Source organism: Anguilla rostrata, chromosome 11 (genome assembly GCF_018555375.3).
Source record: "Anguilla rostrata isolate EN2019 chromosome 11, ASM1855537v3, whole genome shotgun sequence".
Classification (NCBI taxonomy): Eukaryota; Metazoa; Chordata; class Actinopteri; order Anguilliformes; family Anguillidae; genus Anguilla; species Anguilla rostrata.
In genome coordinates this window covers 33,984-58,984 of record NC_057943.1, presented here as the reverse complement: position 1 = coordinate 58,984, position 25,001 = coordinate 33,984, and the positions used below count along the sequence as shown (strand labels likewise).

General features: G+C 42.6%; 1 protein-coding gene across 1 annotated transcript; it reads right to left on the bottom strand.

Annotated features, from left to right (window-relative positions):
* Positions 1–809: 809 nt before the first annotated feature.
* LOC135235113 (synapsin-2-like) lies at positions 810–21,443 on the bottom strand. The gene is made up of 13 exons (XM_064300299.1): positions 20,530–21,443; positions 15,429–15,483; positions 13,383–13,468; positions 12,919–13,075; positions 12,229–12,306; positions 11,978–12,040; positions 10,684–10,826; positions 8,343–8,417; positions 5,035–5,137; positions 4,211–4,360; positions 3,912–3,969; positions 2,135–3,653; positions 810–2,009 (listed from the first exon to the last, which is right to left on the bottom strand). Exons 1-13 carry the CDS (start codon positions 21,189–21,191, stop codon positions 1,877–1,879), a joined length of 3,282 nt encoding a protein of 1,093 aa, XP_064156369.1. The 5' UTR covers positions 21,192–21,443; the 3' UTR covers positions 810–1,876.
* Positions 21,444–25,001: the final 3,558 nt, after the last annotated feature.

The following is a 25,001-nucleotide window of genomic DNA, read 5'->3' as shown; positions in this document are numbered from 1 at the left end:
CCCACCCAAGGCAAAATAAAGCTTGCCTGATGGTATTTAGAAGCTTGATTAATGATTGTTACCTTTCATATGAAAAGCAGATTGTAAAAATATGTTCAATTTTTTAGGCAAATGCACAGTAAATAAATATTTTCATAGCTTTCCCTCCATAAAATACATGCCAAGTACCAAGGCCTAGAAATGGCACTACCCAGAATGGCCCAACTGCTTTTTAGAAAACATCCCATTGGCCCAGATTGATCAGATGAACTTGTCAAGATTGGCTATGAATGCAATGGAATTTCCCGTCACATGGTATTTCACTGCATTCCAGGTAGTTGTGTGACAGAAGGGAGACAAGAGTTAGCCAGCTAATAAAAATGTGTTTGTGTGTGGCGTACATCTGCAGAAATCGATCTACCTCTGGGAGAGAACACTGGACTTTATACAAGACAGGTCTGTAAGAAAATGATCGGAAAATGTTTATGAAAATATTATTTTAAAGTGACAACTGATACTATACAATTGTTAATTATATTGCTAACTGGCTGGCAAGTATTAACGTGTTTGTTTCCCCATTTTAATTAAACAGCCTCATGTTGGCTAACATTAGCTTCTACTAGTTGCATTTTGCTAAGTTTACTGATACAATATGCCATGACCTAGGTACCTACAACATACATTATCTACTGCCATATGTTACATTACATTGTTCATGGTCCATCATAATATTACTACCACAATGTCATATCTACAGTACACACATTATATAGCTACTATACATTTGTTACTATGTAGTAAGGTGAAACACGAGGGCTTCTACTGCTGAATGATGCATTACATATTTATTGACTGTACAATAGACAGTTATCACTAGATCATGCAAAGCAGTTTTGCATACAAATTAATCACCAAGTAAAATGTATACTTATAAACATATAAAACAGAACCACAAAAATTGCTCCACAAAATAAACTCGACAGTACACAACATGTCAAGATTCTATATTTAAACAGTGAAGAGATTTCAGTTCTCAGGGATAAGTAGGCATATCTGGGGATGGCCAGACTCCACATATTACCACAGTATGGGGTTCAGTAGGCCAGTGCGGCCACAGTATGGGGTTCAGTAGACCAGTGTGGCCACAGTATGGGGTTCAGTAGGCCAGTGTGGCCACAGTATGGGGTTCAGTAGGCCAGTGTGGCCACAGTATGGGGCTCAGTAGGCCAGTGTGGCCACAGTATGGGGTTCAGTAGGCCAGTGTGGCCACAGTATGGGGTTCAGTAGGCCAGTGTGGCCACAGTATGGGGTTCAGTAGGCCAGTGTGGCCACAGTATGGGGTTCAGTAGGCCAGTGTGGCCACAGTATGAGGCTCAGTAGGCCAGTGTGGCCACAGTATGGGGGTCATTAGGCCATAGCATTGTTAATCTGCTCACGTTTGGCACTACGGGGACACTGCATAAACTTTTTCATTCTTTACATCTTGCATTATATCATATCGAAACCAATGCCAGTGTCTCATGGAACGAAAGGTACCTGACTTGATCTACATACAACATGAATTAAAACATGGGTTACTGATCACCAATCACAGCACTTTGCCTGAGGTTAAACACACTTTCACAATCAGGCTACAACATCTAAGGGTGACACCACTCAGGAGTTTAACAGCTTCACCTGCTATGCAACTTCACCTCTGATCTTTTCTCTCAGAATTCTCTCAGAGTTGCCAGAGTTTGGTGTAGTATCAGAACAACAACAGCACAGCCAATATGTCTAACTGACACACAGTTATGGGCCAAAGCAGGCAATGAATATGAATATATAATCAGTTTAGGACCAGAACACTCTTCATTTAAACACATTTTTCTCCAGGTCAGGTTCTGCCCGCCTGAGGCTAGTCGGAGAAGAGGCTTGCGAAAGACTTGCGTAGGTTTCGAATAGTGTCAGCCTTGGCAGCATCTTCACTGCTCGAGCGGAAGAAGGACATGTCCCCAAAGTTGAAGGCATTGGTCAAGGACTGAGATTTACTGTGGAAATAAACATCAGTCAGCGAGTGCACCATTTAAAGTGAGAATACATCTCAGTGTGTTCAAATTGCTATGAAGGATTTAACAGATCATCCATGTTCATTCCTGGAGTTAAAATGACTTACTTCAGCTGTGGATGGGATGGTGTCTCCTGCCCTGTTGTCTGCTGCCCAGTAGGAGGCTCAACCTGGTCCTGGGACATGGTTTTAGGTTGAGCCTGGAGCTTAGGCAGGGCCTGAGACTTGGGCTGGGTCTGAGGATTAGGCTGGGCTTGGGGTTTAGGCTGGGCCTGAGGATTAGGTTGTGCCTGGTGCTCAGGTTGGGCTTGGGCCTCTGGGTCAAGCTGAACTGGTGGCTTAGGCTGGGCCTGAGTCTGGGTCTTAGGTTGGGCTTGAGGTATAAGCCCAGCTTGGGTTTGGGGTTTAGGCTGGGCCTGGGGTTGAGGTTTAGGCTGGGTCTGAGGCTTAGGCCCAGCCTGGGGTGGGGTTCCACATTGGTCCTGGACCTGAATCTGGAGCTGAGGCTCGGGTGGGGCCTGAGGTTTCGGTTGGATCTGGGGTTTAGGTGAGGTTGGGGGTTTGGGATAAGTTTGTGGTTTAGCCTGGACTGGAGGTTTGGGTTGGATCTGGGGTTGTGCCTGGGGTTCAGACTGACCCTCTGCCTGAGATGGGTACTGATCCTGTGGCTTAATCTGGGGCCTTGGCTGGACTTTAGGCGAGAGCTGCGGCTTTGGCTGCAGCTGAGGTTTGGAATTCCGCCGTACTGGGGGAATGGGTTTGGGAGGTAGTGGTTTTGGAGGAAAGGCTTTTGGGAGTTGATCCTCTGGTTTACCTGGAGCAGGTGATGCCTGCCCTCGAGGCTGAGGCTGCTGAGTTGTTGGGACAGGGACAGCAGTGGGGGCAAGAACAGGAGTAGGGTCATCGATAGGGGTAAGGACGGGGAGGGAAACAGGAGCAGTGGTGGGAAATGGGGTCAGAGCTAGAATAAGAGTTGGATCTTCAGCAGGGGTAGGGGTCAGGATAGAGGTGGTGTCCAGAATTGTGGTAGGTTCCTTGTCAGTGATAGGGATGGGGACTGGAGTGGAGGTGGAGTCTAGATTAGGGGTAGGATCCTGGCTAGCAACAGGGACAGAGTCAAGAATAAGGCTGGGGTCCTCTACTGGGATGGGGGTGGAGTCAAGAATAAGGTTGGGGTCCTCTACAGGGATGGGGGTTGGGTCCAGAATAAGGTCAGGGTCCTGTACGGGGATGGGAGTTGGGTCCAGAATAAGGCTGGGGTCCTGTATTGGGATGGGAATTGGGTCCAGAATAATGTTGGGGTCCTGTACAGGGACCGGAGTTGGGTCCAGAATAAGTTTGGGGTCCTGTATGGGGATGGGGGTAGGGTCCAGAATAAGGTTGGGTTCCTGTATCGGGATGGGGGTTGGGTCCAGAATATGGTCAGGGTCCTGTACGGGGATGGGGGTAGGGTCCAGAATAAGGTTGGGGTGCTGTATGGGGATGGGGGTTGGGTCCAGAATAAGGTCAGGGTCCTGCACAGGGATGGGGGTTTGGTCCAGAATAAGGGTGGGGTCCTTGGGTGTGACAGAGGCTATGATGGGGGTATGGTTAGTGGAGGAGTCAGGTTGCTTTTGTTGGGTTTGACCTGGGAACAATGAGAAGAAAATGAGCACAAAGCAACTCCTATCTGAATATTCCTACTCAGATAAACCAAATAATTGATAATTTACTTATTTGAAGTTTTTATGTGCACACTCACCAGTGAGCCAGTGATTGTTTTACACTATACAGGGATCTCATGCACACACACGCACTCCAAGACAAACAAGTGTCTGGACATGCTATTTTTTATTTATTTCTAGCCATAGAATTCTTGGGTTCCATATTATGTTATATATCCAACCTTGAGCTGATGGATGCTGAGCTGGGACCTTGTTGTGGAGCTCTTTTGGGGGGATAGCCTGAAAGACACAATCACAGCATACAGCAACTCGTCATACATCAACTCAGTCTGCAGACACAGTGATTCAGTAGAACACCTCTGTGAGATGAAAGAGGCAAAAGAAGCTAAAATGAAAGAGTGACCATACACAGAAGCACAGTCTCCCTGAGTCAGAGGAGCAGTGCCCATAAGGCACTGCCTTAAGGGAGCAGCACCTATGGGAGCAGCACCTATAGGGTACTGCCTGTAGGAACCAATACCTGTTGTGGTTGGACAGTTGTTGGCCTCACAGGAGGTCGTGCTGGGGCCCTTGCTGCTCGTTGGTTCATTTTGGACATGACTAGATCAGCAATGAGCTGTCTATCCTCTTCCTGGTTATCTCCAATCAAAGGCATTGATGAACCCAACACCTACATGCCCAAAACAATGTTAATGCACCTGACAACTACACCACCAAAAAAGTCTTAACACCTACACCCACAAATCTGTGTTAATAAACCCAACACATACACCTCCAAGATAAGAACAATGTTAATACATCCAACACCTACAACCCAAAACCAAAAACAATAACAATTTATACAAAAACTACATTCCCAAAACAGTGTTAACACACCCAACAACTACAACCCAAAACAGTGTTAATAAACCAATCACCTAGACCCCAAAACAGGGTTAATGTTCCCAGCATCTAAACCCCAAAAACAGCCTCAACAAACCCAACACCTACACCCTAAAACAGTGTTAATTAATCCAACACCTACACCCCAAAACTGTTAATATACCTTATACCTACACACTCAATGGTGTTACTAAATACAACACCAACACCTCAAAGCAGTGTGAATGAATGAAATACCTACAGCCCCAGAAAAGTATTAGTAAACCAACAGTTACACCCACCCACCCCCCCACCCCATCAGAGCAAAGTTAATAAACCCGAAACCTACAGCCCCAAAACAAACTAGAACATAAAACTGGAATTTTATGAACAACTTGTATGCACATCTAAAGATATTTAATTTAATTTAATTTAATAGTGGCTTTTGATATTTTTCACTTAATAAATATGGGTTGTGCTCACCTCTGTGATATAATCTCTCCCATCCTTACCATGAATGGCTTTCACTGCACATATCTCTAAACCACCGAAGATCTCTGAGCAGGTGTCCACCCAGTGTTTGTACCTGTGAAGGAAATGAGCACTGAGAGACATACTGTGTGTGTGTGTGCGTGTGCGTGTGTGTACATGTGTATTTTCTCTTCATATAAATTTGTATGGGGTGGGATGTGGTGTGTGTGTGTGTGTGTGTCGGGGGGTGTTGTGGTGTGCATAATTGTGTGTTGGCATGAGTGAGGGAGGCCAATCTGTATGAATGAACTTTCATATTTTAATGTGGTACAGGCTTCCTAGTCCATCCTGGGGTGCCTCAAGGTGCGCTTTTATGCATTTGATGTTGTTTAAAATATGTGTTCTTCCATAATTTCTTTTAACTTCAGAACCTGAGTGCAATGCAGGCCCTTATGGGATGTGTGCACAGCTGCCCTGTATGCATTAAGCCATTTAAATGACATGCCATGATGATATTTGTATTTTAGTTCAAGATGCAGGCCTTTATTTATTTTACACAGTTTTTGGGTGCTTAACGTGTTGTGGTGAACATCTGCAGCTGCCACGTGGGGAATCTGAACCTTGCAACTGGGCCTGGTGTTTGGTGTATGCAGGATCCGATGTTTTTGTCTTACAGCACATCTGGCATTTTTACATTTTCACCCCTAGCTTTTTGGCATATTCAGCTTTTGGTTTTTTAACTTTGTTATCTTGGGAGAAACAAACTGTGGTTTGGTATCTTCTTTCATTCATTTCTTATGTGACTGTACCTTGTCTATGTCTGTAACATTAATTGTTTTTTAAGGCAATGAACCTTTGTCTGTAGATTAGAAGTAGCATACTTGTTTCCACAAATGCATCATTTGGGGTTCCAGGGGATGGCAATTGCCACCCCTAGCTTCTTGGTGTATTTAGTGTTTAACCTAAAATTCAGTTGTTTTACACACATTTTCTTCTCCTATATACTCTCCAAATTAACACTGATTATAGTATCTCTAAATGCTGATCTAAGATCAGATTAATCAGCAAAAAATCTGTAAAAACTTTCTGCTCTTTGGGAATGAAATGATACTGGATCAGTATGGTGAGGTTGTTTTTGATGTAGCGAGCTGACATTCCCCTTCTCTGGGGAAAAAAAATGAAAGAGAACAACACCAGGTTCAGCTTACTAGACCAACCTAATATATAAAGTCAAATTAATCCACAAAAAATAAACAAGAACCACCAGCATTAGTTGGTTTTCTTAAGAAATAAAAATGACAATGTCGCAAACACTTCAAGTTGAGTTTGACAAGTAGGCTTGTAGTAACATATCTACTGAAGCTGATAACTAATTAACAACAGTAGCATCTACAGCAGTGATAACAACAGGAAACGAATATTCCATCTGACTGTCACACTGAGTACATTTGTCTTGAAGGGTAAACAGTCTGTGTGTTGAGCGTTTACTCTCGTGTGCTCCGTATTGGATGAGTTGATGGCTTTTACCACCTGTGTGTGTGTAACCGTGTTTGTGTGTGACCACTGATCACATTGATCCGGTAGCCTAGGTTGTTCTGTGCTGTATGTGCCATTTCACTCATGGTTTTCTGCATCTGGTGTAGTCTATGTTCAGAGTACTGCTGGATATGTTAATATTGCTTCATACCATGTTTATGTGAGTCACTATTTTTATGTAATCACCCTGTCAATGTCATATTGGGAATATAGAATGAGTTTGAAAATATTATGGACATTTTAAACACCATAATATTATGAGTCTTATGGACACATGTCTTGCCTGGCTAGTGGGGTTGATGGCCTCCTGGAACACTGACAGGAGCTAAGAATCTAGTTTTAACAAGCGACTAGCTTAGTTATTTTGATCCAGCACTCAAAACTTTGATATGTAAAATTATGAATGTTTTTTAAGAATGCTTTTCTGTTAACCCTTTCACACAGATGCCAGATCTAGCCAATTTAGGGGGTGTTCTATTTAAGGCTTTATAAGTCCAGGTGTGAGCATCACAGAGACTTGGAAGATGGCTTAAAAGAGGCAAGACACTTAGTTTATATTCATAATTTAGGTTGAAATAAAGTGCCAGAAATGCAATTATCTTGGCAAAAATGCAAAAATTAAGTTTTTTTTTTTTAGTTTGCAATGATATACTGAGATCCATAAATGTAAAACTATAAATGTTTTGGATCACACACTCCTTGACAACTAGTGTGCAATCTGAGAGTGATATGCAGAGGTACTAAAGATCAATGAAGCAAAATGTAAACTGTGTACCCTGGTGTCCTTTAGTGTATCCAAATCTATTCAAAATGTTTAAATTGTTCATTGCTATGAGTCATAACATAATCATATATATCACTACAAATAGACTGTTTTGACACATGGAACTCACTTTTGCATTTTCAAAAGGGAACTACAATCTCTTCATCAGTATCAGGTTCTAAGATATCTATGAGTTCAAAAACCTATCCAAAACCTTTGCAAAAATGAATTAAATGCTGTTTGTCTATTATAAAGCATATAATTTTGCCCCTTATAATGGTTTAAGATGTAAATACCTACCCCACTGTCTAACTGCATGTTTTTCTCCAACGGAATGTTCAAGACAATAAATGATCACTGAATCTTGAAAGGGATATCCGTAAGTGTGAAACTAAAGGTACAACTCTATATTTGGTTGAATTACATGGTATAATTACACAAGAATTCCTCTTGTTTTTTTGCTATTCACTAAGCAGCATTTTTCACCACTGTATTGGCATTCCTTTGGGCTGTTGTTGGGTTTATCTCATTGCTATGACTGAATGCTAATTTATGGTGGTGAAAGAATATTTTTATGAACTCCCAGATAGATGCTATTGTCCAATGTGTCAAGCTTAGGTCACAATTGCAGATGAGACTGGGGTGGTAGTGCCTGTTAAATGGACAAATTACACAACACTGGTGGTACATAAAAACTCTGTATTTGATGTAGCTGCCATGCATCATCTGCTAATAAAGTTAGAATACAAATTGTTGTTTCTACCCATAGTTCAATTGTAGGAGTACTGATTGTCTGAATTAACCAATCTCAGAACAACGGTTTCCTGGCCACTAGGGGGCTTACGCAAAGGGGTTAGTAAAGTGTTCAAAGAGAAGTAATGTTTGTAGGGGTTCATGAAAAGTGGCTGAATACGGGTGCACACGTGTAAACAGTTTTGGAAACCCTGCTGTAGGGCGATGCAGTATGATTCCACACTAGAGGGAGCTCTGAATTTTGTCATGGCTGGGCTGTGGAACTCACTGTTCTCTCATGGCTACTTGCTGCAGCATAGCAGAGCCACTGTTAGTCTTCCAGTTCCCAGAGATGGAGGTTCTCCTGAGAGAGAAAGAAAATCAGATATACACTTATAATCTAACAGCTTTACAACAGGAGAATGATACACACTTTTACAGAAAGCTTTCTAGCCAATTTAGCCAGGCTATCTCCAGGTAAAACCGGAGGTATACTGAGGTTAACCTAGTCTATACATGTCAAAACATCTCTCAACCTAGATTTGTACCAATGTAAATGTCTAGATTCCGAAAAGGCAGAGTTATGCACTGATACTGCCAGATATGAAGCCTAGCAGGAGACTTCAAAGACAAAAAAAATGTTTTGCCAGAAAACATTCAGATTGCAGGAGGAAAATTTACAAGCATTGTAAGCACAAAACGCACCACATATGGTCTTTTTTTTACTGCTACAGTACAGTGGCTACAGTACAATACAGATCCTGACAGGCTTTGATCAACCACTACTACCAAGTATTCTGTCAGGACCACTGTCATCAAAGTAGATCTTTATTGACAATAAGGCAATACAGTTATGTTTGGCGGTATGGCTTTGTTCTGGAGCTCTCCCGCCAACCACGCAGCCCGCGTGGATAAGGCCGGGAGGCCAGCAGACAAACCCCCTTAGAGGGGTACACACAGAACAGATCCAGCAGCAAAGCAAGTTCTTAACACATAGGGATGGAGCAATGCAATTTCTTAACACATAGGAATGGAGAAATGCAAATTCTTGACACATAGGGATGGAGCTGGGGTGGTGGAGGGGATTTACAAAGCAACGTGCAGCAGCTTGCATGCAGGAGGAACAGCCGAATGAGTAGAGGGAGGCTGTTTAAGTAGACCGCCCTGGTAAGTGAATGTACTGTGATAGGCGAACATCACTCAGCTGAGCCATCAGCTGATTCAGCCGGAGCGCTTGACTCTCGTGGCCTGCTAGAACTACGCGATGCTTCATTTTTTCAAATTGAACACATTCCAATTTTGTTCCTCCCATAAAATAATCCTGCCTAATATTTTTATTTCCCACATGCAGAACTTTACATTTGGCTATATTGCATTTCATTTGCCAGGTTTCCACCCACAAATGGATTTGGTTTAAAACTTCCTGGATTCCATTTAGTAGATGCCAAACTATTAGCTGGGCCTCCTAGTTTTGTATCATCTGCAAATTTGACTAATGTACTTTCTATGTCCCTGTCAAGGTCATTGATATAAATGAGGAAGAGCTGTGGTCTCAGCATCGATCCTTGTGGGACTCCACTTCCCACAGTACCCTGCTCAGATAATATCCCTCCTACTACTTCTCTTTGTGTTCTACCCAGTAGCCAGTTCAGAATCCACTCTGAAATACATCCTCCAATTACTTCCTTATTTTTGCTAATAAGTCTCTCATGTGGTACCTCATAAATGCTTTTTGCATTTTATGTATATAATAAAGCCTTGTTATAGTTAAAACAATTGGTAGCTTCTTCAAAGAATACCAAAAGGTGGTGAGGCATGACTTTCCCTTTTAAAAACCATCTTGAAATGTTGTTATTTTCAAGAAACACTTCTAACTAGTCTCTAATGATAGATTCTAGCATCTCACATGTGATGCCAGTTAAACTGACAGGCTTGTAGTTTCCTGGATCATTATGGTCCTCTTTCTTATATTGGTATTATATTACCTTGCTTTCAGTCCTTGAATGTTTCTCTAGTATCTAAAGAATCTCTAAAGAAATTTCCTCACTTTCCCAATTAATAGCGGGGTAACTGAGGTCACCCATAATAATAGTCTCACCTTCATGACAAGCATGTTTTATGTTTCCAAAGAGCATTGAGTTCACACCACTGTCTGAAGCTGGTGACACATGCCTACCATAAGGCCCTTTTCCTGTTACCCTATGAGCATAATACAAATATCCTCACTAGACATGAGCTAGTCAATTTCAAGAATTTCCTGCACTTTAAAATGTTCTTTTACATAGAGAGCTACATGCCCACCTCTCTTAACAAGTTCCTACCACACTATATTATATTAATCTCCATCATCCTCCCTCAGCCATGTCTCTGTAATCCCAACTACAATGTAGCCCTCACTATTCATAGCATCCTCAAGTTTCAAAAATGTATTTTTATATTTCCAGCATTTAAACAGAGACGTTTCAGATTATTATTTCTACACATGTTAACTCTTAACAGCTTTACAGCAGGAGAACGGTGATTTGGAGGTTGACTTTGATTGTAGATCGACCACATAGTTGTAAATTATACAAGTGACATGAACACATACATGTGACAAAAACACATACATGTATAATATAAATACGTACATATAAGCTTTGTAGTCACTGCCTATCTTCTGAACTCTGATGTCGTACTTTGAGTCGATGAAGGGCTCAGTGGTGGTGTAGGTGTGTGTGAGAGCGACGACACTGGCCATGTCCTGAAAGTCATTGTGTGTGTTCACCTTCACCTGGGGATGGGCAGGGAGAACAGGCACGAAGAGCATGTGTGTCAGCTGAAGGCAAGAAAAATTGAGAAATAATAATAATAATAATAATAATAATAATAATGATAATAATATATTTTTAAATGATATAAAAAGAACTCATCACACACAGCTGTACAACATCTGCAGAATCCGCCCCTTTCTCACCACCTACTCAACCCAGCTCCTGGTCCAAGCAATAGTTCTATCCCGCCTGGACTACTGCAACTCTCTTCTGGCTGGACTACCGGCATCTGCCACCAGACCCCTGCAACTCATTCAGAATGCTGCGGCTCATCTGGTCTTCAACCTCCCCAGACACTCCCACGTAACTCCCCTGCTCACTACCCTCCACTGGCTGCCTGTTATAGCTCGCATCAAATTTAAAACATTGGTCCTAGCATACCAGGCAGTCAAGTGATCAGCCCCAGCATACCTCCACAAGATATTCAAACCCTACATGCCAGCCAGATCCCTCCGTTCTGCTACCTCAGGACGCCTAGCACCTCCCCCTCTTCGCACCTGCACTTCCAGAACACGTCTCCTGTCTGTTCTGCCCCACGATGGTGGAATGACCTTCCTGTGGAGGTCAGAACAGCTGAGACACTGACCCATTTCAAACGACGACTGAAGACTCACCTCTTCAGGCTGCACCTCTCCCCATCCCTCCCTTCCTCCCTGTAAATGACTGAACTTAGGGTTGTAACTAGGCAGCTGTTTCGTAGGTGACTTAGGTGCATTAACTGTCTTAACGACTACTTGTATTTTTTCCATAGATTGCGTTGTTGCCGTTCTCGTTGTTAGTGTTAATCAGTTTAACCATCAGGGTCCAAGTTGAACTATGCGGTTGTTCCCTGCACTTGGACCGGTACTTCTCTCTAGGGGTTTCGTCATACTTGTTCCTGGTTATGGTTATACACTTTGTTGTACGTCGCTCTGGATAAGAGCGTCTGCCAAATGCCTGTAATGTAATGTAATGTAATAATAGCCTAATGGTTACATACGTTAGTACTTCAACCTCAGTTTTCTCAGTCTCACCATTTTTCTGTCTCAGTGTTTCTCAGTCTCAGTGTTTCTCAGTCTCAGTGTTTCTCAGTCTCAGTGTTTCTCAGTCTCACCGTTTCTCAGCCTCTCACCTTCCCTTTCCCAGAGTATGCCTGTCCGATCTTCAGTACCACCGGGAGCGTGGGCGCTGTCACCTACAGGATCAGGAACAGATCAAGGTGAGTTCATCCTCATGGACCCCTGCTTTGTCTGTATACACAACTACTCATCATTTCAGTGCTTCAGGAAGTGTCCTGCATAAATCTAATTCACCATAATTACCCCTGGGTCTGTCCCCCTTATAATTTGTGATTGTGAAAGGGTGAGATTATGGAACTCTTACCATCTCTTTATAATTAGGGTAGAATGTTTGTTCAATCAGTGGAAAGTTCTCAGGCCCCAGTTTCTTCAGCTGGGCAAACTGGCAAAACATACAGGAACCAGTCAGCTATGTCACAGTAGTACTTTGGAACAGTCATACTTTTCTGACTCCACAAAAGCACATTATAGTAGAGTTACAGCAGTGCATTACAGTAACACAGTTACAGCAGTACATTACAGTAGCAGAGTTACAACAGTGCATTACAGTAGCAGAGCTACAGCAGTGCATTACAGCAGCAGAGTTACAACAGTGCATTACAGTAGCAGAGTTACAGCAGTGCATTACAGTAGCAGAGTTACAACAGTGCATTACAGTAGCAGAGTTACAGCACTGCATTACAGTAACACAGTTACAGCAGTGCATTACAGTAGCAGAGTTACAGCAGTGCATTACAGTAGCAGAGTTAAAACAGTGCATTACAGTAACAGAGCTACAGCGGTGCATTACAGTAGCAGAGTTACAGCAGTTACTGTACTGTACTGTGCAGTTGTAAATATAGTTTCAAATTATACTGATATGAATGAGTGTTAGTTAAATCTGATAAATTGCTTGAGAGAGCATGAAAAATAGCTTAATTTTGGTCTTATTCAATCAGTTATGATATAGGATATTGATCAGTGCTTTATAGTGTGTTGGACAGGGTCAGCCTACCGCCCAGGGTCTGTCACAGAGGTTGTAGATGGACTTGAGAGAGTTGATGCTCGGGATGCCAGCGTATTGCAGACCGATGATCAGGTTACGAAAATCTTCATTTTTTGTCATACTGAAGGCGTGTTGTCGTACCAAAACAAAGTCTGGCTTGAACGATCTGTCAGAGGTTGAAAACACAAACCCATATTAGTACTTTCAGATATCATGACAAATAGGACTGCAATATTGTGGTGATACTGTGTTTTAGCTCATCTCACAAAAAAGGCCCCAATTAAAGGTATGTGTAGTTTAGGCATGAAGATTAAAGCACAAACAATGGAGCATGGCAATGTTTTTTAAAATGTTTATCTTCCAAATGTACAACTCCTGCCGTTTTTGCACACAGGTGCATACAGGAGATCTCTCGGTCTGTGAGCCAGCTTACAGGTGAGGCCTGACATGCATTGATGTTCAGTGGTTTATACCTGGCCACTTTGGTCCCATTCCGGAAAACCTGCAAGTCCACACGACCAGTGGTGTGCGACACTATGGTGATCTCTGAGAACATCGCCTGAAACACATCCCACAAAAAGAGCATATACAACAAACATTAAACATTACAATGCAACAAATAACTGTTACTGAACAGAGTAAGAGGGAGAGAGAGAGAGAGAGAGAGAGAGAGAGAGACAGCGAGAGAGAAAGAGAGAGAGAGACAGAGAGACAAAGCGAGAGAGAAAGAGAGAGAGAGAGAGACAGAGCGAGAGAGAGAGAGACAGAGAGACAGAGCAAGAGAGAGAGAGACAGAGAGACAGAGTGAGAGAAAGAGAGAGACAGAGAGAGAGAGAGAGAGAGAGAGACAGAGAGAGACAGAGAGAGAGAGAGAGAGAGAGAGAGAGACAGAGAGAGAGAGAGAGACAGAGCGAGAGAGAGAGAGAGAGAGAGAGAGACAGAGAGAGACAGAGAGAGAGAGAGAGAGACAGAGCGAGAGAGAGAGACAGAGAGAGACAGAGAGACAGAGTGAGAGAGAGAGAGAGACAGAGAGAGACAGAGAGAGAGAGAGAGACATTGATTGATTGATTAGAGGCAGGATTTATGCAGTCCTCAGCAGGATGTACACTGTTCTTCTAGAGTTCTTCACCCAACCAAGACTGAAAATTACTATATCAGAGGACCGGAGTAAGACATGGCTAAACCTTCACTGTGCTCAATATTATTGAACTTCTACATTAATGAATGCCCCACAATGTCGCAGTGATCTGTAGCCTGTGGTCTCATATGAGAGAGTAAGGGAGAGATCTGCAGATGGCCTGGTTCTGCGCTCATTAAACAGGACCCGCAGCAGAACCTACCGAGTCAACATGTTTATTGTGAAGTCAGTAAAATGCCATCAAGGTGCTCAGATGAAAACCTGGCTACACTTGGTTGAAAAGTGAAAGTTTTGTAGCCGACTATGATGTAGCCAGGTTTTATTCAGGTAAAACCTGAGTTATGCTGAGGTTAACCTTGTCAGTTTATGTCAAAACATCTCTTAACCTGGATTTCTACCCATCTACATGGTTCGATTTCACCTTTCGCTCACTGGATAGGTTAGTGGACTGGTTCTGCCTGAAATAAACATTGGCAGGAGACTTCAAAGAAAAAAATGTAAAACATTTCCTAGAAAACATCCAGATTCCAAGGGGTTAAGACATAAACTTAAAAATACACAACACTTCGAACATAAAACATATCTGAGTTCAACAGAAAGCTTCTTATATTATACATATCCGAGTTCACCTGGAAGCTTCTTATATTACACATATCTGAGTTCAACAGGAAGCTTCTTATATTACACATATCTGAGTTCAACAGGAAGCATCTTATATTACACATATCTGAGTTCAACAGGAAGCTTCTTGTATTACACATATCCGAGTTCACCTGGAAGCTTTTTATATTACACATATCTGAGTTAAACAGGAAGCTTCTTATATTACACATATCTGAGTTCAACAGGAAGCTCCTTATATTACACATATCTGAGTTCAACAGGAAAGCTTCTTATATTACACATATCTGAGTTCAACAGGAAGCTGTGCGTGTGTGTGTGTGTCTGTGTGTGTGTGCGTGGGTCCTTGGATGTGTGTGCGTACGTGTGCATGTATGTGTGTGTGTGTGTGTGCGTGTGTGTGTGCATATATGTGTGCTTGTCTGTGTGTCTGCTGTGTGTGCGTGTGTGTGTTTGTGTGTATGTGTGAGTGTGTAGGTGTGTGTGTGTGTGCATGTGTTTGTGTCCGTGTGTGCGTGCATCCTTGAATGTGTGTTTGTGCGTGTGTGTGTGTGTGCATGTGTGTGCATGCTTGGATGTGTGTGTGTGCCTGTGTGGTGAGCCTGTGTGTGTTGTGTGTGTGTGTGTGTTTGTGTGCTTGTGCGTATGCGTGTGTGTGTGTGTGCCTGTGTGGCGAGCCTGTGTGTGTTGTGTGTGTGTGTGTGTGTTTGTGTGCTTATGCGTATGCGTGTGTGTGTGTGTGTCTGTCATACAGATTTACCTGTTCCACTCTAATGTCATAGTCTCCTTGTTTTTTCCCTCTGAACACTTTGGACCTAAAGACAAGGACACAGTGCTCATGTTACACACACAATACATATGGAAAATCATGTTTCTAATCAAGGACGTGCACAAGGCGGGGCTAAAGTTGCCCGAGCAACAGCCCATTTGCCCTCTTTGGCTGAGCTGCCCCTCTGGAGGAAAAAAATAAAATAAAAATAATAATAATTGTTTTATTTTTGCTGTCGTGGCTGCATGAATACGAGTAGCCCATAATTGGTAAAGTTAGACCAAATTAAATCGCCATATCATCCAAACTTTTATTACTTTTTGATATGCCTCCGTGGGACACAGAGATGGGGCGGCCCAGAGCCGTAAAAAAATAAAAATAGAAATGTGACGCAAAGCGATGCCCTGTCATGTGACACTGTAGCATCCAAACTTGATATTGTTGACGCTGTGTGCGGGCTAACATTAGCTTAAAAGAAGTTAAGGTCCACTTTAGCTTGCAATATGAAATAAGCTAACGTTAGCTTCTTTCATATCGCAAGCTAATGTGGATGTTGGCTTCTTTCTGGCTTGTGACATGAGCTGCTAGCTATGTTCTTGAACATGCTTCATTCAGGTTGTGATGAATTTTCAACCAACAAGCAGATGTAGCTGATAGAAGTCGCCTTATTTTTCATTATGAGATGGTAACTTGTAATGTTCAAATTGGTTAAAATGTAATGTATGTTTTTTTTAATGTAATGTTAATTTTGGGTGCTTACAGTAGGCAATGCCTTCCAAAAAGAAGAGACTTCAACAGAGAGAGAGAGCTGCGGGAGGCAGCTAAGGGGAACGCAACTTTGTAGAGCTGGATTCAGACAACCAGCAGGCCAGCAGGTGAAGCATTATGACAGAAATATCAAGCAACCATTTCCTACATAATTAATTTAATGTGAAGTAGGCCTGTTTTCTCAGAAGCATTTTTTAAAGTTGGAAGTAGGCTAATAACTAACTAAAAACAAATATTTAAATCAATGATAAATACACAGTATATTATATCTGTGCATAGTATTGTGAATGAGTTTCATCTTTAACATAATGTTAAAGAGAGTGCTTTTCTGTAGGGAGCTAACCCCAAAAGCTCCAGTTCAGAGAGTGTTGGAGAGCCTGGTGATCAAGTAAAATACTTCTAATAGCTATTGTGAAATATGGGATGGTAAGGCCAGAAAATTTGTTCATGAAATCCTATATGACACTTTGTAATTGTTCTGTATTCTAGTACATATTTTTACATAAAAAACTAGATATAGCCTACTCCAGTCTAATTACTGGGCTTCACCAGGAATCATTGAGTCAAGCCACTGTCAGCATCATGTCCATGAAAATTATGCTGGCTACACTAAAGTGTTCAGTTGTCTTAGTGCATTTTTTGCAGTGAGAGATGAAAGTTGACGATTCAGTCGAACATTCAGAATTGAAATAATTAGAATTGTTGAACCGGCAAAGTATATAGGTACTTGCTATTTTAAATAGTAGCTTCTTCTGTCTATAACAAGTAATTAAATGAAGGACTGTTGTGCCATGTTGAAACGGTGTGATCACCATACAGGTACATGTCTTTTACAATCAAATTTATAGATGGCAGTGTTAAGTTCAAGACGCAAAATCATATTGCTGCTTAAACTAGTTTACAAGAAACTATATCTGCAATAATGTGTTAACTTACACTAACGGTGTGCAGTTTTTTAAAAACAATTTACAAATTTAAAATTGATTTATGGTTAGTTAAATGACCATATTTTACACCATTCAGGTACATGCTGATGGGTGACACCTAAAATCGGGGAGGGGGGGGGGGGGTTGCCCTTTTTTCAGGTTAGAGTAACAGCCCCTCAAAATGTCTGTGCACGTCCCTGTTTCTAATGTTAGTCACAAGAGTAAAAGGGGTTATAAGCCCTCTCCTCCTGGCATATCATCAAAGATTCACTATGCAACTTTTCACTCAACATCCACCCCCAAGAAATCCCTGCATTTATAGTTTGTACTCTGTGACTTAACACTTTTTTAGTAATGTTCAGGAATTCCTGTATGTGGGCACATGTGGTGGCATGCTAAGTGCAGAGTTCTGATTGAAATTGCAGGTTTCCCCAGTGATTGTACCCCTCCCCCCCCAAACTGCAATCTCATCCACCCCCCCCCCCCCCTCCCCCACCAGTCCATGATTGCAACCTCCTCCATTGCAATCTGGTAAATTTCCCAGGTATACCTATGTGGTGGCACTACAGTATGTGGGTGTGTGGGTGTGTGTGTGTGTCTCAGTGTCTCATTGTGTATGTGTGGATACATGTGTGTAGTTATCTGTAGGTGAGTGTGGCCATCTGTGGATGTTTGAGTATGTGTTTGTAACATAATTATATAAATGAAAAGCCTATAGTTAAGGAAATATGCAAGTATACAATCTAATTACAGTTAACTGATTTTTATTAAAGAGATAAAATAAGTGAGAGAATGTGCTGACCAGTGAATGATGTGAGGGCTGGATTGGGGCTTGGAAATGAATGATAATGAACACATAGGCAGACAGTGCAGACTGAGCAGGGTTTCAGACAGAGTGTCCTAGAGGTCTAAAGGAAAGCGTTTTATTAATTGCGAGATGAAGAAAGGCCAGAAGAAAGGGTGATGTGCCATTATACCACACAAAGGACTTTGAGTGAGAGAAGCTGTCTATGCTCCATCCATTCATTCCTTAGGTTAGACCAGTGTGTGTGTGTATGTGTGCATGTGGGTGTGCATATTTGTGCACGCGTGTGTGTGGGTGCACATGCATGTGTATGTGTTCCAGGGTTTGTATGTTTGTGTGTCCGTGTGTGTGTCCAAGTATGGTTGTGTGTGTGTTTGTGTGTGTAGTTGTGTGTGTATGTGTGTGTGTGTGTGTGTGTGTGTGTGAAGCCCCGGCTGGTGAAAGGAGAGGGTGAGATATTGAGGCTGCTTCTACAAAGTGCAGAATCCTTCCTACAGTATCTGTGCTTCCATTATTTTTAATGATTTACTCATACAAGACATGGGAATAATCTCATCATCACTCAAACACAATGAACTGGCTCATTAGATCAGTAGTTGTGGTTTGCATGAAGATTTCTGCATGGCTGCTATGGCAACCTAAAGAGAGAGTAAAGAAGAAGCAAGATTATCTGCAGTGAAAAGGCATGAGGCCCTGTTTAGTACTCACTGTGCTTGTGAGATTGTTTAGTGCACAGCGCACATATGAGACTGTTTAGTGCACAATGCACATATGAGACTGTTTAGTGCACAGCGCACACATGAGACTGTTTAGTGCACAGCGCACACATGAGACTGTTTAATGCACAGCGCACATATGAGACTGTTTAATGCACAGCGCACATATGAGACTGTTTAATGCACAGCGCACATATGAGACTGTTTAATGCACAGCGCACATATGAGACTGTTTAATGCACAGCGCACATATGAGACTGTTTAGTGCACAGCGCACATATGAGACTGTTTAGTGCACAGCGCACATATGAGACTGTTTAGTGCACAGCGCACATATGAGACTGTTTAGTGCACAGCACACACGAGACTGTTTAGTTCACAATGCACATATGAGACTGTTTAGTTCACAATGCACATATGAGACTGTTTAGTTCACAATGCACATATGAGACTGTTTAGTGCACAGCGCATATGAGACTGTTTAGTGCACAGCGCACATATGAGACTGTGCTTGCTGTACAGTTATCTCCCCTGACTACACCGCAGCCACCACCCCACTTAAGCTTTCATCTTTGGCAACATGTCTGAAAGGGCCTCTGCAGCAGAGACAGCAGTCTGCATACATGCCTGATTACCATCAATAGTAGAGGAAGGAAACCTCTCCTATGTTTATTTGAATATCTTTACATTTATTTAATTGTTAACATTTTTACCATTTTCATCACAAAGGTCATAACATTTCTGCTACAGGATGATAATTAGGTAAGATAGAAATGAGTGTGTATAAGCTGGTGTGCCTTTTCTTGTGGGAACTACATATATCTGGCACAAATACTACAGAACCCATGAGCATAGAAAAAATTGAGATGCATATCAGCAGAGCTGAACGTAATGAACAAATGAGGCTTATATGTTATTGAATAAGACTGCTGGATTCTTCCAATACAATATGGTGTGAATTAGTGAGTGCTTCTTCAGTCCATAGGTTGCCGAAGAAACAGTTTTTGTCCAGACTCATGATAGAAAGCAAAAATGAGATTGATACAAGAGATGGGAGAGCACTGTTACCACGGCTGGATTTCTGTGCCTGTCCGTAAGAGAGCACTGTGTGAGCCTGAGGGTTAAGCACACATAAAACAAACAGGGTCCCAGTTGTGAGGGCTGTCTCAAACCTTACAAATGCTCAGTGTCAATGTCCAGGCACAACGGTTTTCACACGGATTGTGAAATTGATTAATCATTCAGTATGCGCAGGTTGCTCAGAGCAGTTTATTAGGGATATAAAAAGCAGCACCTTCTCCAGATCGAGAGGGTGCCCATGATGGCTGAAACAGAACAGTGCCGCCCTGGCTGCTTCTGCTTTGATCCATTTGGAGCTGCATCCTCTGATGGTGAGGCACCATCTGCTTTTTTCTCACGTGCCTTCAAAATGAAGGATCTGTGCAACAGAGCTGGGGGGAAGGGGGAGGGGGGAGGGGGGAGGGGGCGATGCAGTACCTCATCAGCGCATCTTTCACCTCTGAATCTCGGCAGATTTTACAAGCTACACCTACAGCAAAGGAAAATGTGTTTTTTTGATCAGATTAGACGACATGTTACAACGTCTGCTTCGGTTTATGAGAGCCACTGGGCTGCTGTCCATGGTGCTGCAGCCCCTCTCCCCAACTCCCTGCTCTGAGCAACCATGATTACAGAGCAAGCACTACCGTGCTTCTTAGAGGAAGAGGGAGAGAGGGGGAGAGGGAGGGGGAGAGGGAGAGAGGGGGGAGAGGGAGGGGGGGAGAAGAGAACACCGCCATGTTTCGTGGTGTGAGCAGCTCGAGCGGAGGTACAGAGCACAGTAAGCTGAACCTTTAGAGGCTGCAGCTTTCACTCACCAGTCCTGCTGCGGCTCATCGATGACCAGCACAATCCTCACCTTCCTGGGCTGCATTATGGGGGCTTGCTTCTGCCCTGTTAATGTAGCCACCGGTTTCTCCGATTTGGCCACCGGTTTCTCCGATGAAACCACCGATTTCTCTGATTTGGCCACCGGTTTCTCCGATGAGACCACTGGTTTCTCTGATTTGGCCAGCGGTTTCTCCGGTGAGACCACCGGTTTCCCCGATGAGACCACCGTTTTCTCTGATTTGGCCCCTGGTTTCTCCGAACAGGCTATTGGTTTCTCTGACGTGACCAGTTTCTCTGGCGAGGCTGCCGGTTTCTCCGATGTGACCACCGGTTTCTCCGATGTGACCACCGGTTTCTCTGGCGAGGCTGCCGGTTTCTCTGTTGGTTCCCCTGCTTCTTGCACACCCCCCACCTGCTCGCTCAGGCTGGCGGACGCTGTGGCCACGGTCTGTTTGACCGCACTGGTGATGGAGCTGAAGAAGCCAGAGGACAGGGGGGGTGCAGGTTTCTGCTCCGGAGTGGGGGACGTGGTGGGGGCCGCCCCAGGGGGCGGGGGCTGGGGCTCTGGCCGCTGCAGGTCACTCAGGTACCCGTTGGGGAGGTTGGATATGAAGGTGCTGTCAGAGAGCCGTCGTCTGAGGAAGTTCATGGCTGCAGCTGGCTGGGTGGATAGGGCTGCTCTGTGCAGTCAGCAGAGGATGGGTTCTGGCGATGGGTAGCGCGTTGTGATGTGGTCCGGAGGAGAAGCAGTCAGGCTTACTCAGGATCGGAGCTCAGTGCTCTACACAGCTGCAGTCTCGTGATCTTCCTTCCCTCTTTCACTCACTCTCCCCTTCAGCTCGGCCTAGCCCCCACTCCACCCCCCCGTGCCTGCAGGAGACTCCTCTTCTCTCTCTTGCTGTCTCTGTCCCTCCCCTCTGTCCCTTACTCTCTCTGTGTCCCTCTCTCTCTCTCCCTCTCTCTCTGTCCCTGTCTCTCTCTCTCTCCCTCTCCCCTCCCCCTCTCTGCTCCTTTCTCTGTCACGCTGCAGTGTGTGTGTGAGGGGGGGGTTGGGGGGCGTGGTTTAATGAGCATGCGCCAAGCCCTAAACACGGCTCATCAGAACAGAGAGAAAATGGCAGGATTAGCACAGCACCCCTCAGGGACAGTCAAGCTGTTAACCCGTCCACACACACACGAGCACACACACACACACACACACGTGCATACACACACGACCGTACACAAGCATACACATACAAACACACACACACAATCGTGAGCGTGCACATGAGCACACAGACACATGACCGCGCACACACAAACACGAGCGTGCACAAACACACACACACACATGCACACGTTGGTGGGAGTAAACCATCTTGATTCTGACATCCTTGGACAACTGTTTAGAGGAACCCATGTTGTTAAAACCAGACAGAACAGCCACCACAGTCGGATACTTTAGAAGGCATTGAGTTTCTTCAGAATAAATAGTTCAGAATGGTCTCATGTTTAATGTTGTACCATTTAGAGTTCAGGTTTGCTTTTGATCACTTGGAGATTAATTGTAACAGACATTTAAACCAGGGGTGCCCATATTTTTGCACCCATATATATATATATATATATATATATATATATAGACACACACACAGTTGAAGTCTAAAGTTTACATACACCTTACCCAAATCCATTTAAACTCAGTTTTTCACAATTCCTGACATTTAATCCTAGTAAACATTCACTGTCTTAGGTCAGTTAGGATCACAACTTTATTTTAAGAATGTGAAATTTAAGAATAATAGTAGAGAGAATGATTTATTTCAGCTTTCATTTCCTTCATCACATTCCCATTGGGTCAGAAGTTTACATACACTCTGTTAGTATTTGGTAGCATTGCCTTTAAATTGTTTAACTTGGGTCAAACGTTCTTTTGCATGTTTCCCATGTTTTAGTTTGAGTCCATCCGGGAACCTGGATTTTAATCTTTTGATCCATTGTCTCTCTTTTATCTGTCTTTCTCTTTTGGTCTAGTTGGGGTTATGAGCTAGGCTTCTGACTAAGATTGATTTTATCCCATGTCTCATGAAGTGTTTAACGAGATGTGTGTTAGATTTGTTTTGGTGTCTGATATTATATCTGTGTGCATTGAGACGGGTTTTGATTGTGTTTACTGTTTCCCCCACATATTGTTTTGCATTTGATGCATGTAATTAAATAAACGCAGTCTTTCCAGTTTAAGGGGATATTTTGTGTTCTTTTGTAGTATTCTTTAGTCTTGTAGTTTTTTTATGTTGTTTTTAAATGGTTGTAGTTTTGGTTTTTTGTTTGGGGGGGCCAATTTGCTGCATACCAGTAGGTCCTTCAGGTTTTTGTTCCTTCTATATGCTGAGATTATTTTTAAACTTTCTTTTAGTTTGGTTTTGTTTAAGATCTGTTCCAGATTATTTTTTAGTATTCTGTGTGCTCTGGAAGTGTATTTGTAAAATGTTGTGTTTAGCGGAATATTATTTTTTTGTTCTGATTGTGTCTGTAGTATTTTGTTGCCAATCTTGTTTTATTGATTTTAGAAAGGATTTTGTGTAACCTCTTCTGTAGTGCTTGGAAAAGCGACTGGATAGCAGCTTGGCAGTCCGTATTTCTTGTGCAAATCCTTTTGAATCGGATTAATTGTGATTTTACAATCCCTTTGAAAGTGTGTTTTGGTGAAAGCTCCCTTTATGTAGAAGTGCATGTGTGTTCGTTGGTTTAAAAAATACTTTGACATCTAGTTTTTTAGTTCTATTAAAATTTGGACCCTTACGTACGTAGTTGTATCCAGGAAGTTGACTTCTGTGTTGTGTAATGTGTATTTGACCTTGATTGAGTTGTGGTGGGTATTCATGACCTCTGAATTGTTTAAATTGTAATTCCGTGTGTGGCCATGTGCCCCAAATATCGTCCAAATATCTGTAATAATGTGTAGGTGTGACGTCGCATTTAGGGAACAGAGTTTCTTCCCAGTCTGCCATGTAAATGTTTGCATAAGCCGGTGCAAATCTTTTGCCCATTGCTGTACCTTTTGTTTGTAAATAAAATTGACCATTAAATTCAAAGTCGTTTTTAGAAAGACTTAATTTTAGTAGTTCCAGTAGTGTATTGTCTGGTCTGTTTTCATTCTGGTATTTGTTGAAAGATTTTTTAATTGTTAGTAGTCCCTTGTCAGTTTCTATATTGGTGTAAAGATTGTTTATATCAATAGTAAATAACAAGGTTGAGGGTTGTATTGTGATATTTTTGATCTTATTTATAAAATCATATGTGTCTTTTAAATAACTAGCATGTTTTGTGGATAACGGGTTTAGCCAGAGATCCAAAAACTCTGCGATTCTATAGCTTTCGCTATTACAGTCAGATATTATTGGTCAGATACTCGGTGGTGTTTGGGGTGTTGGCCAGGTTTCTGGAGGTTTATGGATTTTTGGTAAGAGGTAGAAACGTCTGGAGCGTGGTGTGTCTTCCCCCTTAAGATATTGGGCCTGTTTTTGATTTATGAATCTCTTATGTGCTAGTTCGGCTATTTTTTTATGTATGAGGGGGATAGAATTCATGTATATTGGTTGATCCAATTTTTGATAGAACTCAGGGTCATTTAGTTGTCTAAGTGCCTTTGCTACATAGGCTGTTCGATCCATTATTACTGTGGCACTCCCTTTGTCCGCTGGTTTTATGATTATACTTGTATTGTTATTAGGGATTTTAAGGCAGTTGTTTCTGATTCTATAAAATTTGTTTTTTCTGGGTGGAGTGAAATGGATATATTTTCTATTGTTTTTTTGTCTGTTTCAATTAAGGTTTGTATGATTTTGGGTATTTGTTGGGGTAATGGTTCCCAAATTGAGGGAGGCATAAAAGGTGTTATTGTTGTTTCTTCTTTTGGTGATGGGGTAAAATATGCCGCTAATTTTAGTTTCCGGTGGTACTTTGTGATATCTGATAATAATTCAGTTTTTTTATTGTGTTATGGTTCCCTGCCCTTGTGCCCTAGTGGCTGCTTGTGGTGTTGTAACATTTGTTTTGATTGTCCTCCTAATAGGAAATTGGTGTCACCTGGAAGGGGTCCTACTTAAGGGGCCCTCTGGCTGATGCTCTCTCTCTCTCTCTCCATTCAGAGGACAACCTGCAGTCTGGCTACACTGCGCATTTATTTTCTTCTGTAGCATTCTTTAATTAAAAATATTTTTGAATTGTGACTATTTTGTGTGATCTTGTTTATGTTGCGACTGGCCAGGGGCCGATCATAACAAGGACGGAGTGTAGCACAGTGGGTAGGGAACTAGACTTGTAACCGAAAGGTCGCAGGTTAGATTCCCGGGTAGGACACTGCCGTTGTACCCTTGAGCAAGGTACTTAACCGAAATTGCTTCAGTATATATCCAGCTGTATAAATGGATACAATGTAAAATGCTATGTAAAAGTTGTGTAAGTCGCTCTGGAT

Bases quoted from the DNA above. Each gene is read 5' to 3' on its own strand.
- LOC135235113 (XM_064300299.1), bottom strand. From the start codon at position 21,191: ATGAACTTCCTCAGACGACGGCTCTCTGACAGCACCTTCATATCCAAC. The intron at 15,484-20,529 runs GTGAGTGAAAGC...CCTTGTCTTTAG, and splicing joins GATGAGCCGCAGCAGGACTG to GTCCAAAGTGTTCAGAGGGA. The intron at 10,827-11,977 runs GTGAGAGGCTGA...GCCCATCCCCAG, and splicing joins CATACTCTGGGAAAGGGAAG to GTGAAGGTGAACACACACAA.